General features: G+C 48.0%; 1 protein-coding gene across 1 annotated transcript in view; it reads left to right on the top strand.

Annotated features, from left to right (window-relative positions):
* spg11 (SPG11 vesicle trafficking associated, spatacsin) overlaps nt 1-15,298 on the top strand; it is a gene marked incomplete at its 5' end in the record, with an annotated part of 53,975 nt that overhangs the window by 10,269 nt on the left and 28,408 nt on the right. Inside the window, 10 exons of the mRNA XM_083663280.1 lie at nt 1,238-1,309; nt 2,217-2,338; nt 3,293-3,462; nt 4,335-4,587; nt 5,299-5,496; nt 6,362-6,468; nt 8,266-8,411; nt 8,648-8,809; nt 8,915-8,981; nt 13,168-13,330. Of these exons, the coding sequence (XP_083519406.1) occupies nt 1,238-1,309; nt 2,217-2,338; nt 3,293-3,462; nt 4,335-4,587; nt 5,299-5,496; nt 6,362-6,468; nt 8,266-8,411; nt 8,648-8,809; nt 8,915-8,981; nt 13,168-13,330 (1,460 nt within the window). The remainder of the gene's footprint in view (nt 1-1,237; nt 1,310-2,216; nt 2,339-3,292; nt 3,463-4,334; nt 4,588-5,298; nt 5,497-6,361; nt 6,469-8,265; nt 8,412-8,647; nt 8,810-8,914; nt 8,982-13,167; nt 13,331-15,298) is intronic.

Below are 15,298 nucleotides of genomic sequence, written 5' to 3'. Positions count from 1 at the left end.
TACATACACACATACACACACACACACACACACACACACACACACACACAGCTCAGAGACCTGCAGACAGCCACCTCACTGCTGACTAACATGGTACATGCACACGCACACACACACACACACACACACACACACACACACACACACAGCTCAGAGACCTGCAGACAGCCACCTCACTGCTGACTAACATGGTACATACACACATACACACACACACACACACACACACACACACACACACACACACACACAGCTCAGAGACCTGCAGACAGCCACCTCACTGCTGACTAACATGGTACATACACACATACACACACACACACACACACACACACACACACACACACACACACACAGCTCAGAGACCTGCAGACAGCCACCTCACTGCTGACTAACATGGTACATGCACACACACACACACACACACACACACACACACACACACACACACACACACAGCTCAGAGACCTGCAGACAGCCACCTCACTGCTGACTAACATGGTACATGCACACACACACACACACACACACACACACACACACACACACACACACACACACACACACACACAGCTCAGAGACCTGCAGACAGCCACCTCACTGCTGACTAACATGGTACATGCACACACACACACACACACACACACACACACACACACACACACACACACACACACACACACACACACACACAGCTCAGAGACCTGCAGACAGCCACCTCACTGCTGACTAACATGGTACATGCACACACACACACACACACACACACGCACGCACGTATGTATGTACGCACACACACACACACACACACACTGTCAGTCTGTTCTCCTGTCTGGCTGACTGTGTGTCTGTCCTCCTCTCTGGCTGCCTGTCTGTCCTCCTGTGTGGCTACCTGTTGACTGGCTGCCTGTCTGTTCTCCTGTCTGGCTACCTGTTGACTGGCTGCCTGTCTGTCTGGCTACCTGTTGACTGGCTGCCTGTCTGTTCCCCTGTCTGGCTACCTGTTAACTGGCTGCCTGTCTGTTCCCCTGTCTGGCTACCTGTTGACTGGCTGCCTGGCTGTCTGTCCTCCTGTCTGGCTACCTGTTGACTGGCTGCCTGTCTGTTCTCCTGTCTGGCTACCTGTTGACTGGCTGCCTGGCTGTCTGTCCTCCTGTCTGGCTACCTGTTGACTGGCTGCCTGTCTGTTCTCCTGTCTGGCTACCTGTTGACTGGCTGCCTGTCTGTCTGTTTTCAGGGTTTCAGTGTGAAGAAGCAGCTGCACAGTATCTGCCTCTACACTGACGACAAGGACCTCCGGGAGTTTGTGGTGAGCCTGGTGTTCCATACTGCTTTGTTGTTTAAATTCGTTTAAAGCCCCAATCAGTAAGATTTTTGACATTTTTTACTGTAATATAACTGCTATTTAGTCACAGGACATGGTAGATTGACTTTTAATAGGGAGACCCTCGTCTTTATTTATCCCACACCGCCCTCCATTGGCCAGCACTGGGACTAAGCTGTTTGTCTGTCACGTCCCGTAGCAAGAAAAAAGAAAAAAAAAAGCATGCGCTGTACAGCGGAAGCGCTGTGTTCATGAAAACGAGGAAGTAACTCGATTCGGATTTGCTACGAAAATGATGTTTCACGGAACTATGGATTATTATTTCATCACGTGGTGAGTACCCGATGTCACAACATGTACATAGAGCTTTCTGGCGCTGTGTTTTGTTGACTTTGAACGGCGATATCGTTATCGATACTAATGCACGCAGAGGGCGCAGTGGAAAACTTACTGATTGGGGCTTTAAATAAAGTGACTGCAGTGTCGTTTACATCTGTTTAAATAAAGTTACTGCAGATAAAGTTACTGCAGTGTCGTTTACATCTGTTTAAATAAAGTTACTGCAGTGTCGTTTACATCTGTTTAAATAAAGTGACTGCAGTGTCGTTTACATCTGTTTAAATAAAGTTACTGCAGTGTCGTTTACATTCGTCTAAATAAAGTTACTGCAGTGTTGTTTAAATTCGTTTAAATAAAGTGACTGCAGTGTCGTTTACATTCGTTTAAATAAAGTTACTGCAGTGTCGTTTACATTCGTTTAAATAAAGTTACTGCAGTGTCGTTTACATTCGTTTAAATAAAGTATGAATTGTATCTTATGGGGACTGAGATTCCACTGCCAGACGGTAAAATAACAACATTGGGGGGTTTTGGTTGGTGGTTGCCTGGTCAGGTGGAGGAGCTGCGGAGGCGGAGTTATTTTCCAGAGGATGAGCAGCAGAGTGCGGCGTTCATCAGAGAGATGGAGAGGCTCGGCTCGCTGCCCGCCCAGCGCTGCCCGGTGCCTGCAACAAGGTGACCACGCCCACTTCAGCTTTCACCTCTCACCTCTGATCTTCACCTCCTCTTCACAGGGTCTCCACGCGTAAGGAAAACCTGGAAAAGTCATGGAATTTCAAAACCTCATTTTCCAGGCCTGGAAAAGTCATGGAATTAGTAAAATCCTTGAAAACTTTTGAAAAGTCATGGAATTTTGCTATGTGTAATGAAATTAATTGTTACAGTAATCTTCTGTGGATAACCTTCCATGTAATTTAACATAACGGCAAATATATTTTCTGTCGTTGTAAGCTCTAATGTGACGATTTTAGTATTTGTATTCTATAGGACGATTCAGCCTGACTTCACTTGCCACCCAGAAATGCGGAACCCCGCGGCAGTTAATAGTATGAGTATGTGCCAAACAAACGTTAATATCTCAAAAACTATACATCACATCGCTTATATTTTGACATTCTGAGTGAGAGCAGAAGTAGCTCAAGAGTTTGATGTACTGTATAATATATGCATGTCGTGTTAAAGTTGTGTGAACTGTCGCAGTTTTTAAAATGTAAACAGAGTTACATTACTGGCTAGAGTCAGACACTCAAGCCTCGCGCCACTTGGGCTCCATAGGGTTCCATTGCCGTTGCCACCCAGTGACGCGGTTTGTTTACCAAAATGCTGCTCGGCTGATCCCTCGTATATGAATGTTTTTATGGAAAATTCATGTTTTACTTCAATAGCTTCCATGTAATGTGATGCAGTGACTCTAAAGCACAAAAATGCAATATAAAGAGGTGTGTCCTATTTGTCCAGTGTAGTCATAATGTCTGGTATTGATTCAGAGTCACCGCCTCACATTACCTGGAAATTATATTATGGATCCTTGAAAAGTCATGGAAATGTTTTGAAATTGTATCCATGATGAAGATGAGTGGGAACCCTGTCTTCACCTCCTCTGAGCTGGTTCTCGTCTCTCCTCCTCAGGTGTGTGCAGATGTTGCGGGGCGGTGATGAGGTTCCTGAGGTTCTGGAGGTTCTGCTGGGTCAGAGGAGAAGCGCTGCTGACCTGTGGACGAGCGTCAGGCTGGACTGGGTGAGGAACTGGGACCAGAGCAGCCAGACTCCCATCCTGCTGTCCCGCCTCCACCACTCAGGTAAACTCACACCATGCTGCTCTGTTGGACTAATAGTGCCTTTCAGTATATTGGGAGCTGGGGATTTCACGGTTCAAAGGTCAGGAACGCGCCATGTGACGTCACCTGCCCTTGGATTTTCTCCGCTGAACTCGGGGTAGACTCACCCGCCCTGACCTCAAAATCCAAGATGGCAGCTCTGCGCTTCAACAGTAGTTAAAGTTGTAGTAAATACTGTTTATTAGCACTTCTGTCTGTCTTATAATGCTACTGCACTTCCAGAGTTGCCCAGAAGCAACGGTTACTGTCCACCAAGACCAGCACCAGAGAAAAGCAACAATGTCCCTCCAGGGAAAAGCTCCATAAAACAGCTCCAGTCTCGTGTCTCAAAGCGCTGCAACGAACAGCTTTGCCCGAGCTTGACCCGCTGTTCAGACGGACTCGTGACAGTCACTCAAAGCCGAAGGATTTTTTTCACCAGACGCTGGTAAACGTACACAAGTCATTTCTCCTGTTTCTCCTGTCAAGTAGATTAGTAATCCGGTTTGTGAGCCCTCACACCGTGTACATTTCAGCTGTCAGATATGCCATCGAGCACCAGAAGCACCGTCCATTCTGAGTGTGGGGTGAATCTCTCCCTCGCTCCGCTGGTACAAAAATGCATTTTTCTAGGCTTTCTGGGGACTAAAGAACTGATGAAGGTAGAATCAAACTTTTTTTCCTATGAAAGTAGAGGCTCACTTCTTTCTTTTGGGATATCCTGTGTTTACATGAGTCATAGAAGAACATATCCTGTGGGTCTTGGAAGATGAGTGAAAATGATCAGAAACCCTGGTGAGGAAAGTGTTAGGTGTAGAAACAGAGAGGTTCTCTTCATGTGTTTGTTCCATCAGAGCTGAGCTCGTGCAACTCGGCGGTGCTGTGGTGTTACCTGACCTCGCTCCATGACCAGCGGCGCGTGGTGGACTGGATCCAGAGCAGAGACGGCTGCAGCGCCCCCTGCTGGCCGGAGCCAACACCTGAGCTCGTCGTCAGCAGCACGGCGTGTAGCGCCACCCGCTGGCCGGAGCTAACACCTGAGCTGGTCAACAGCAGCACGGCCTGCAGCGGCTTCATGAGGGAGAATATCCTGGACCTGCTGGCCAGGTACACCCAAACGCTGACAGACACTTAATCTATATACATCGAATCTGACAAATTTAGTCTGATAATTGATGAGAGAATTGTGAGTATTTTTTTCTGCCAGCATTCGTCATTTTCCCCTTGACGCACAAGCCGCACATAAAGACACAACGAACATGCAGCCGACTCTGCTGAGCTCATGTTATTTGTAGTGAGCATTGCAATGCCCATTGCCCAGGCGTTTAAACGCAAATTAAAACGCCCTGGCCTTTTTATCTTTTTTATTCTTTTGTTATGTTGGAAAATTTTTATGGAAAAAAAAACATCACAAAAAAAAAAAAAAATGTTCCTCGTAATTTTTGATTATTATGTCATAGCGTGGTGAGTACAGGAGTCACAGCATGTACATATAAGCATTTTGGTGCTGTTGAAATGTGTATTTTTTTGTGACTGAACGGGGGTATGCTGCTGTACCATTCGACTACCATTGTTGTGCTAAGCTAACTAGCAGGAGGGGTGCATCGCATCTTGTACTGCACGCACAGAGAAGAGAAAGGCATCTATATTCTCGTCTTACTATCGGGAATATGGCAAATAGGAGAATCTCCCAAAATGTTGGCGTGTTCCAATTTCACATTTTCTTTTGCCGACTTGATGAAAGTCTGGTTAAAATGTGCCATACCTCTCTGGATGGAAACTTAAGGTGGGGATATTTCTCTGGCTTCCCTGCTGCAGGCGAGGTGTGTTCATCCAGGAGGAGCTGTGTGAGCTGGAGCATGTGCTGTGGCGTCTGGGTCAGAGCGGGGGGGTGATGGGCGGCACGCCCCCCCAGATCCGCTCCCCCCTCGGCCTGGACCTCCACGGCCTCTTCATCACCTTCTGCCTGGACCACAGCTTGCAGTACCTGCTCTACACGTACCTGGACCACTACAGGTGTGTGTGTGTGTGTGTGTGTGTGTGTGTGTTAGGGCTGTCACTTTTTATTCAAAATTCGAATTTCACTTCGAATGTGGGGGAGGAGGGCATGTTCGAATGTACATTATAATTGACCTGTTCTATTTTATTTTATTATTAATCTTTTTTTATTTATTTTTTTATTAACCAAAATTAACCAACTGCTGCTTGCAGTTGCTTGTAATGTTAATCCCATCTCAGAAAAAGTCTCCAGATTTGTCACGTCAGTCTCTTCTGAGAAAGATTGTCTCCAGGGTCTGAAAAGTTGTCTGGAGTTGGATGCAGCCAAGTTTGTGAGGCAGTGTTGTGACTGTGAGCGTCCAAGCTAACACAGCAGCGGAGAGGAGCTGACTGACCGGGTACCACAGACCCAGGCAGGTCCCCTTACCTCCACACTGCCTCTGCCCAGGCCAAGAGCCCCTCTCTCGGGTACCACAGACCCAGGCAGGTCCCCTTACCTCCACACTGCCTCTGCCCAGGCCAAGAGCCCCGGACCATGACAGCTGAGGATTTTTTTTTTTTATATTCTTTTAATATTTTATATGATATTATATATATTTATACGATGTAACCGGCAGGCGCGGACTGCATAATCGGGCACGTCGGGCCGATGCCCGGTGACCTGGCCTGCAAAAAAAAAATAAAAAAAAAATGAATTACGGTAACCAAAAAACTTTGAATATATTCGAACATTTTGCGGGCAAGTTCGTTCAAACTTTATTTTGGGAAAAAGTGACAGCCCTAGTGTGTGTGCGTCAGTACAAATGGTGTGCGCTGATCTGACATGTTAGGCTTTTTAATTAATACATAACTTAACGAGCTGGTAACAAGCGGTCTCCTCCAGACTGACGCCCAGGAACTGCCCCCTGCTGGCCAGCAGCAGTCTGTCAGAGAGCCAGCCGTGGTTTGAGATGCTGGTGAAGATCCAGGAGATCACCAGAGATCTGACAGGTACCATGGTTTGCTGGGATCTGCTCTCGTCAGGATCTGCTGCTGTTGTTTGTCGTGACACAGACACCACTGGTGCAGTTTGGGGCGAGGATGTGATATCTCAAGCCAAAACCATACTGTCCGCATCCATGAGTCTGCCAGGATCGTCTGACATATGTCTGATGTAAATGTTGTCAACAGAGGTTGTGTGCACTGTGCAGGCTCTGTGCTGACATCTGCGTAGCTCAACATTTTGTGACCAAGCAGACTACAAGTAGCCTGGGTAAACCCAGCCTCCACGTGACCTCTATCTATGTGCTATCAGACTGATAGCACATAGATAGAGGTCACGTGTAGGCTAGACCAGTGGTCCTCAAATGGGGGTCCGCGGACCCCCAGGGGTCCGTGGCACTTTGCCGGGGGGTCCGCGAAAAGTTTTCGATTTTTTTTTTTTTTTTTTTTTTTTTATTAAAAAATAAAATGCTACATGTTACTTATTCCTTCTCAAACTACTTCCTACATGGTGCTAGTCTATCAAAATATCTTGGCTGTCATTGATTGTGTTGCATAGTGGTTTTCTGTACTGTTGACAAATTGTGATATTGTAAGTCGCTTTGGACGAAACAAAAGCGTCTGCTAAATGACGTAATGTAAATGTAATGTAATAAAAAAAATATACGGTATATATATTTGTTTTTGCAAAATCTTCATAGTTCAACGAAAATACTTTATGCTTTAAATCTAAAATGGTTCATGGATTACATTCTAATAACAAACCTATCAAATTAAAAGTCAAGCACGTTACCGTGGAAACAATTAAGCTTAGCCCAAAATCACAAATCAGAATGAGGGGGTCCCCGGTATATTTTCTATCTTGTAAGGGGTCCTTGGCTGAAAAACATTTGAGAACCTCTGGGCTAGACTACAAGGGCATGACACTGCATGTGCTGCAAAATTTAAATTGAAAAATGGACGCTGAATTTGAAGATGTTGATTAATGTAGCTTTATTCTTCAGTACAGCGGCTACTGACCGAATCTAACTCTGCCAGATGGTTCGTTTTCACATAACCATCTGGGAACGAGTCGCTCCGAAAACCGCTTTCAAAAGGCAGGCACTTTCAGAAAATACCTGGCAGGTGATTGGATGAAAAGAGAAGAGGATCGCACTCATAGGTGATTGGATGAACCATCGATCTATCACGGCCTCGCTCTCACTGGCGTCACACCTAAAGCCCGCCCATAGCTCCCTCATAGGACGCTGATTGGTGTGAATCACTGGTGGTTCGGATTTAAACCAATAGATTATAGTGTGGCAAGATTTGTTGTGTGATCTCATGATCTCATGATCTCACATGAATCCAGCTGCCTCGCAGGGTGACTTATTACCCGCTCAACTAGTATGACTACTCGTCCGTGGTGTCTGCAGTACGGGAGTAAAATGCACCAGACACCACTGGTGCATTTTCTTTCACTGACAACATTTCCCACACAAATCCAAATCCATCTATCATATTTACAAATTATACTCATTGGCCTAATGGGGGTGCTATAAGTAATGGTCCACACCACTGGTCTGATTGTGATGAAACTTTGAGAAATTATGCATTTTGGGACTGAATTCTGGTGTTTATAATTAACTGATTGGCCTGAGGAGGGCGCTATCAAAAATTGACATCATTAGATTCTCTTTGTTCTTCTACTCTTGGTGGACTAATGTTATTGATCTCTGTGGATTATATGATTCTGTTTGTCTCTGTCTTTCTGCCTGTCTGCCTGTCTGTCTGCCTGCCTGCCTGTCTGTCTCTCTGTCTGTTCAGATCCAGTTCTGGTCTTTCAGTCCAGTCTAACCAGCTCCCAGGTGTTGTTACCTGGCGGGCAGGCTTCACTCAGCAGTCTGCTGTTAGAGGGGCACAGTCTGCTGGCTCTGGCCACCATCATGTTCTGCCCCGGGGGCATCCACCAGGTAACTCTGAGCCCACCTCAGATAGACCATGGGCTATGTATGTCTACATACAGTCTGTATGTATGTCTACATACATACATACTGTATGTACAGTATGTCTACTACATACATACATATTATTGCAGCAGCACAGACATACATACATACAGACTGTATGTATGTGAACGGTACATACATACATTGAGTATGTATGTATGTCTACATACTCAATTGAGCTGATTCTGATTCCTGTGCAGGTGGTGGCTCAGGGCGAGCGGTGCGGCCGCTCGGAGCGGACGGTTGACCCTCAGCTCCTGAAGATGGCGCTGGCTCCGCATCCCAAACTGAGGGCCGCCCTGTTCCCCCCCGGGCCCCGAGGACACGCCCCCTCTGACATCTCTGTCTACCACCTGCTGCAGGTACACACACACACACGCGCACACACACACACACACACACACACACGCATCAGACTGGGTCTTTGTAGCAGTTGAATGCAGAAGTGATTTCTCTTCTCTCTCCAGGCGCTCCATCCTCTGGATCCGTCCCGACTGTTCGGCTGGCAGGCGGCCAACACCCTGAACTCCACCGGTAAGCCCCGCCCCCAGCTGCTGCTGTCATCACACCTCACTGCTGCTCAGGTAGTGGTAGTGCTGTTGCTGCTGAAGTAGTAGTAGTAATAATAGTAGTAGTAGTAGTAGTAGTAGTAGTAGTAATAGTACTAGTAGTAGTAGTAGTAGTAGTAGTAGTAGTAAGGCGTAGAACTGAACTGATGTGCTGGACAAGAACATGTTGCTCAGTCTATGTTCCTGGTAAGTAAATTAAACAAGACTAGGTCAAAACCTACTATATGGCTGGACTGTGTGTGATGTGTATAAACGCATCACACATGGTCACTATAAGTCCATTGACTCAAAGGGTTCTTTGTTCGTTGGATCAGGTAGGGAGTGACCATGAGTGCGTTTACATGCACACCAATAAACTGTTTATTAGCGGATTTCTGAGTTACCTGATTATTCAAGTGGTCATGTAAACAGCATAAACCGATAAGCTTTATCCGTTTATGGCCGTTATCAGGTTATGAATAAACCGATAAACATACCTAGGTTTTTGGCCAATAACCTGTCTTTTCAGTGCATGTATACAGCGTATCAGGTTTCTTGTGGGTTTATACATCTGCGCATGTACAAGTTGCATGTAAAAAGTTGAATTACCGCCGCCTTCTGGAGAGAAATCCGACTAATTGACTGAATCATGTAAACCCGGGTTTTTCCTATTGTCGGATTATTAAAGTGCATGTAAACGCAGAAATCAGATTATTGCCATAAACTGATTACTCACAGTTATCAGTTTATTGGTGTGCATGTAAACACACTCAAGCAAGGAGCCCAAACCACAAGTTGTTCTCTGTGTTGATCAGAGTCTGTGGTGCTGCCTCTCTTCTAGGGACGGGCAAGAGGACTCGAGTACTCGTTCATAACGTTACTATTCAAGTAACGTGTCTACCGCTCACACTTTAACAACGCAGCCTGGGAAATCCCGGGTTTGAGACAGATGCACGCTTCTCCATAAGGCTCCATAAACCTCATTCAGAACAAAAATGAATCAATAATAATAATGATAATTCAAAACTTTGCACTAGTTTACTAGTTGACTCCGCTGTCATTTCCCATAATGTTAGCAACAACAAATATGGAGAAATAATACATTTTTGGCAGATCAGCCCAGGCGATCACTTTTTAGCCTCAAATGTTCATCACTTGTCTGCAGTGAATCCCTGGATGTTGTAATCAGTGGCTTTACGTTGCTGTAAGAGTGATCATCAAACAGGATTGATTCTACTACTGACATCGACATGTATTGGAAATATCTTCACTTGTTCCCCAACACTGTTGCCTGCTCAAACAAAGTGCTAACCAGCTGATTAATGCAGTCACAGAGCCAGGCTAGCGGCTGCTAAGCTAACGCCAGATTACATGACCTCATTACGTCTGTCCGTTTATTTATCCTCGTAAAAAAAACGCTCCATGCAGTGCTTTTTCCATGCAAAAACACCATGTGTGAACAGCAGATTACCCCAGCCCTATCATTACCATAGTAATAGATAGTCGTACGGGTATGTTAAAGCAGCTACGAGCAAGATTTTCGATTGTTATTAAACAGTATAATTACAATATTGATGCATCACATCTTACCTATAATAGTAGCTGAGAGACCAAAGCCGTGTGAATCGGAGATTGCTCTCTTGACGATTATTAAGTCTGTGTCTGTCTAAACTCGCGTCACCAGGGGGCTCTCTCTCTCTCTATCTGTCTACCTGCAGGCCAGATAAACCCGGAAGCGAAACGAAACGGTTTACGGCAGCTGCCTGCCTTCCGCCGTTTCGCTCTGCCTAGCAACAGACCATAAACACGGAGAACGCCATGCAGGGGCTTGCTACTCTCGCGAACATCTCTCGTTATATTCTAACAGGTTTTTTTTTTAAGTTATTTTGTTATTTTGTGGTTATGGCCGAAGTGGCTGCTGCAAACCATTTCATTTCACTTCCTGATCTTCCCTGGCCACAGACAGACTAACACTTGCCGATTCACTCGGGGTTCAAGCGAGACTACTCTGCGTTGGTCTCGTCTACTATTAGAGGTAAGATGTGATGCATCGATATTAAATTTAGACTGTTTAATAACAATCGAAAATCTTGCTCGTAGCTGCTTTAACTCTAGCCAAACGTTGGTTCCACTGTTGTGTTTCCACACAGACCCCAGCCTTGTTTTTTTGTTTTTTTGTTTGTTTGTTTTTTGCTTGTATTCATTCCTAATGGAAGGTGGTTATTATTGAAATGACCATCCCTACTCCCGTCTCTGTGTTGGTCACAGAGTCTGTGGAGCTGCCTCACTTCTCTCTGTGTTAGTCACAGAGTCTGTAGAGCTGCCTCACTTCTCTCTGTGTTGATCACAGAGTCTGTGGAGCTGCCTCACTTCTCTCTGTGTTGTCACAGAGTCTGTGGAGCTGCCTCACTTCTCTCTGTGTTGTCACAGAGTCTGTGGAGCTGCCTCACTTCTCTCTGTGTTGTCACAGAGTCTGTAGAGCTGCTTCACTTCTCTCTGTGTTAGTCACAGAGTCTGTAGAGCTGCCTCACTTCTCTCTGTGTTGTCACAGAGTCTGTGGAGCTGCCTCACTTCTCTCTGTGTTGTCACAGAGTCTGTGGAGCTGCCTCACTTCTCTCTGTGTTGGTCACAGAGTCTGTGGAGCTGCCTCACTTCTCTCTGTGTTGTCACAGAGTCTGTGGAGCTGCCTCACTTCTCTCTGTGTTGTCACAGAGTCTGTGGAGCTGCCTCACTTCTCTCTGTGTTGTCACAGAGTCTGTGGAGCTGCCTCACTTCTCTCTGTGTTGGTCACAGAGTCTGTGGAGCTGCCTCACTTCTCTCTGTGTTGGTCACAGAGTCTGTAGAGCTGCCTCACTTCTCTCTGTGTTGGTCACAGAGTCTGTGGAGCTGCCTCACTTCTCTCTGTGTTGGTCACAGAGTCTGTGGAGCTGCCTCACTTCTCTCTGTGTTGTCACAGAGTCTGTGGAGCTGCCTCACTTCTCTCTGTGTTGTCACAGAGTCTGTGGAGCTGCCTCACTTCTCTCTGTGTTGATCACAGAGTCTGTGGAGCTGCTTCACTTCTCTCTGTGTTGATCACAGAGTCTGTGGAGCTGCTTCACTTCTCTCTGTGTTGGTCACAGAGTCTGTGGAGCTGCCTCACTTCTCTCTGTGTTGATCACAGAGTCTGTGGAGCTGCCTCACTTCTCTCTGTGTTGTCACAGAGTCTGTGGAGCTGCCTCACTTCTCTCTGTGTTGTCACAGAGTCTGTAGAGCTGCCTCACTTCTCTCTGTGTTGTCACAGAGTCTGTGGAGCTGCTTCACTTCTCTCTGTGTTGTCACAGAGTCTGTGGAGCTGCCTCACTTCTCTCTGTGTTGTCACAGAGTCTGTGGAGCTGCCTCACTTCTCTATGTGTTGTCACAGAGTCTGTGGAGCTGCCTCACTTCTCTCTGTGTTGATCACAGAGTCTGTGGAGCTGCCTCACTTCTCTCTGTGTTGATCACAGAGTCTGTAGAGCTGCCTCACTTCTCTCTGTGTTGGTCACAGAGTCTGTGGAGCTGCCTCACTTCTCTCTGTGTTGGTCACAGAGTCTGTAGAGCTGCCTCACTTCTCTCTGTGTTGGTCACAGAGTCTGTGGAGCTGCCTCACTTCTCTCTGTGTTGGTCACAGAGTCTGTGGAGCTGCCTCACTTCTCTCTGTGTTGTCACAGAGTCTGTGGAGCTGCCTCACTTCTCTCTGTGTTGTCACAGAGTCTGTGGAGCTGCCTCACTTCTCTCTGTGTTGGTCACAGAGTCTGTGGAGCTGCTTCACTTCTCTCTGTGTTGGTCACAGAGTCTGTGGAGCTGCCTCACTTCTCTCTGTGTTGTCACAGAGTCTGTAGAGCTGCCTCACTTCTCTCTGTGTTGTCACAGAGTCTGTGGAGCTGCCTCACTTCTCTCTGTGTTGTCACAGAGTCTGTGGAGCTGCCTCACTTCTCTCTGTGTTGGTCACAGAGTCTGTGGAGCTGCCTCACTTCTCTCTGTGTTGGTCACAGAGTCTGTGGAGCTGCCTCACTTCTCTCTGTGTTGTCACAGAGTCTGTGGAGCTGCCTCACTTCTCTCTGTGTTGTCACAGAGTCTGTGGAGCTGCCTCACTTCTCTCTGTGTTGGTCACAGAGTCTGTGGAGCTGCCTCACTTCTCTCTGTGTTGGTCACAGAGTCTGTGGAGCTGCCTCACTTCTCGGCCCCTCAGCTGGTCGGCCGCTTTGCTCTGCTGGAGAAGCTGGACTTCCTGTACTTCCTGCGCCACGGCCGGCCCGCCGCCGCCTTCGCCACCTTCCTCCTGCAGCAGCTGAGCAGCTGCACCGACGTCCCCACAGCGTGAGTAACAACACACACACACACGTCCCCACAGCGTGAGTAACAACACAGCACACACACACGTCCCCACAGCGTGAGTAACAACACACACACACACGTCCCCACAGCGTGAGTAACAACACAGCACACACACGTCCCCACAGCGTGAGTAACAACACAGCACACACACGTCCCCACAGCGTGAGTAACAACACAGCACACACACGTCCCCACAGCGTGAGTAACAACACAGCACACACACGTCCCCACAGCGTGAGTAACAACACAGCACACACACGTCCCCGCAGCGTGAGTAACCACACAGCACACACACGTCCCCACAGCGTGAGTAACAACACAGCACACACGTCCCCACAGCGTGAGTAACAACACAGCACACACACGTCCCCACAGCGTGAGTAACAACACAGCACACACACACGTCCCCACAGCGTGAGTAACAACACAGCACACACACGTCCCCACAGCGTGAGTAACAACACAGCACACACACGTCCCCACAGCGTGAGTAACAACACAGCACACACACGTCCCCACAGCGTGAGTAACAACACAGCACACACACGTCCCCACAGCGTGAGTAACAACACAGCACACACACGTCCCCACAGCGTGAGTAACCACACAGCACACACACGTCCCCACAGCGTGAGTAACCACACAGCACACACACGTCCCCACAGCGTGAGTAACAACACAGCACACACACGTCCCCACAGCGTGAGTAACAACACAGCACACACACGTCCCCACAGCGTGAGTAACCACACAGCACACACACGTCCCCACAGCGTGAGTAACCACACAGCACACACACGTCCCCACAGCGTGAGTAACAACACAGCACACACACGTCCCCACAGCGTGAGTAACCACACAGCACACACACACGTCCCCACAGCGTGAGTAACAACACACACACACACGTCCCCACAGCGTGAGTAACAACACAGCACACACACACGTCCCCACAGCGTGAGTAACAACACAGCACACACACGTCCCCACAGCGTGAGTAACAACACAACACACACGTCCCCACAGCGTGAGTAACAACACAGCACACACACGTCCCCACAGCGTGAGTAACAACACAGCACACACACGTCCCCACAGCGTGAGTAACAACACAGCACACACACGTCCCCACAGCGTGAGTAACAACACAGCACACACACGTCCCCACAGCGTGAGTAACAACACAGCACACACACGTCCCCACAGCGTGAGTAACCACACAGCACACACACGTCCCCACAGCGTGAGTAACCACACAGCACACACACGTCCCCACAGTGTGAGTAACAACACAGCACACACACGTCCCCACAGCGTGAGTAACAACACAGCACACACACGTCCCCACAGCGTGAGTAACCACACAGCACACACACGTCCCCACAGCGTGAGTAACCACACAGCACACACACGTCCCCACAGCGTGAGTAACAACACAGCACACACACGTCCCCACAGCGTGAGTAACCACACAGCACACACACACGTCCCCACAGCGTGAGTAACAACACACACACACACGTCCCCACAGCGTGAGTAACAACACAGCACACACACACGTCCCCACAGCGTGAGTAACAACACAGCACACACACGTCCCCACAGCGTGAGTAACAACACAACACACACGTCCCCACAGCGTGAGTAACAACACAGCACACACACGTCCCCACAGCGTGAGTAACAACACAGCACACACACGTCCCCACAGCGTGAGTAACAACACAGCACACACACGTCCCCACAGCGTGAGTAACAACACAGCACACACACGTCCCCACAGCGTGAGTAACAACACAGCACACACACGTCCCCACAGCGTGAGTAACCACACAGCACACACACGTCCCCACAGCGTGAGTAACCACACAGCACACACACGTCCCCACAGCGTGAGTAACAACACAGCACACACACGTCCCCACAGCGTGAGTAACAACACAGCACACA

Source organism: Poromitra crassiceps (assembly GCF_964638095.1).
Source record: "Poromitra crassiceps genome assembly, chromosome: 30".
Lineage (NCBI taxonomy): Eukaryota > Metazoa > Chordata > Actinopteri > Beryciformes > Melamphaidae > Poromitra > Poromitra crassiceps.
Note: the sequence above shows the minus strand (reverse complement) of the source record. Positions and strands in the feature narration are given on the sequence as shown.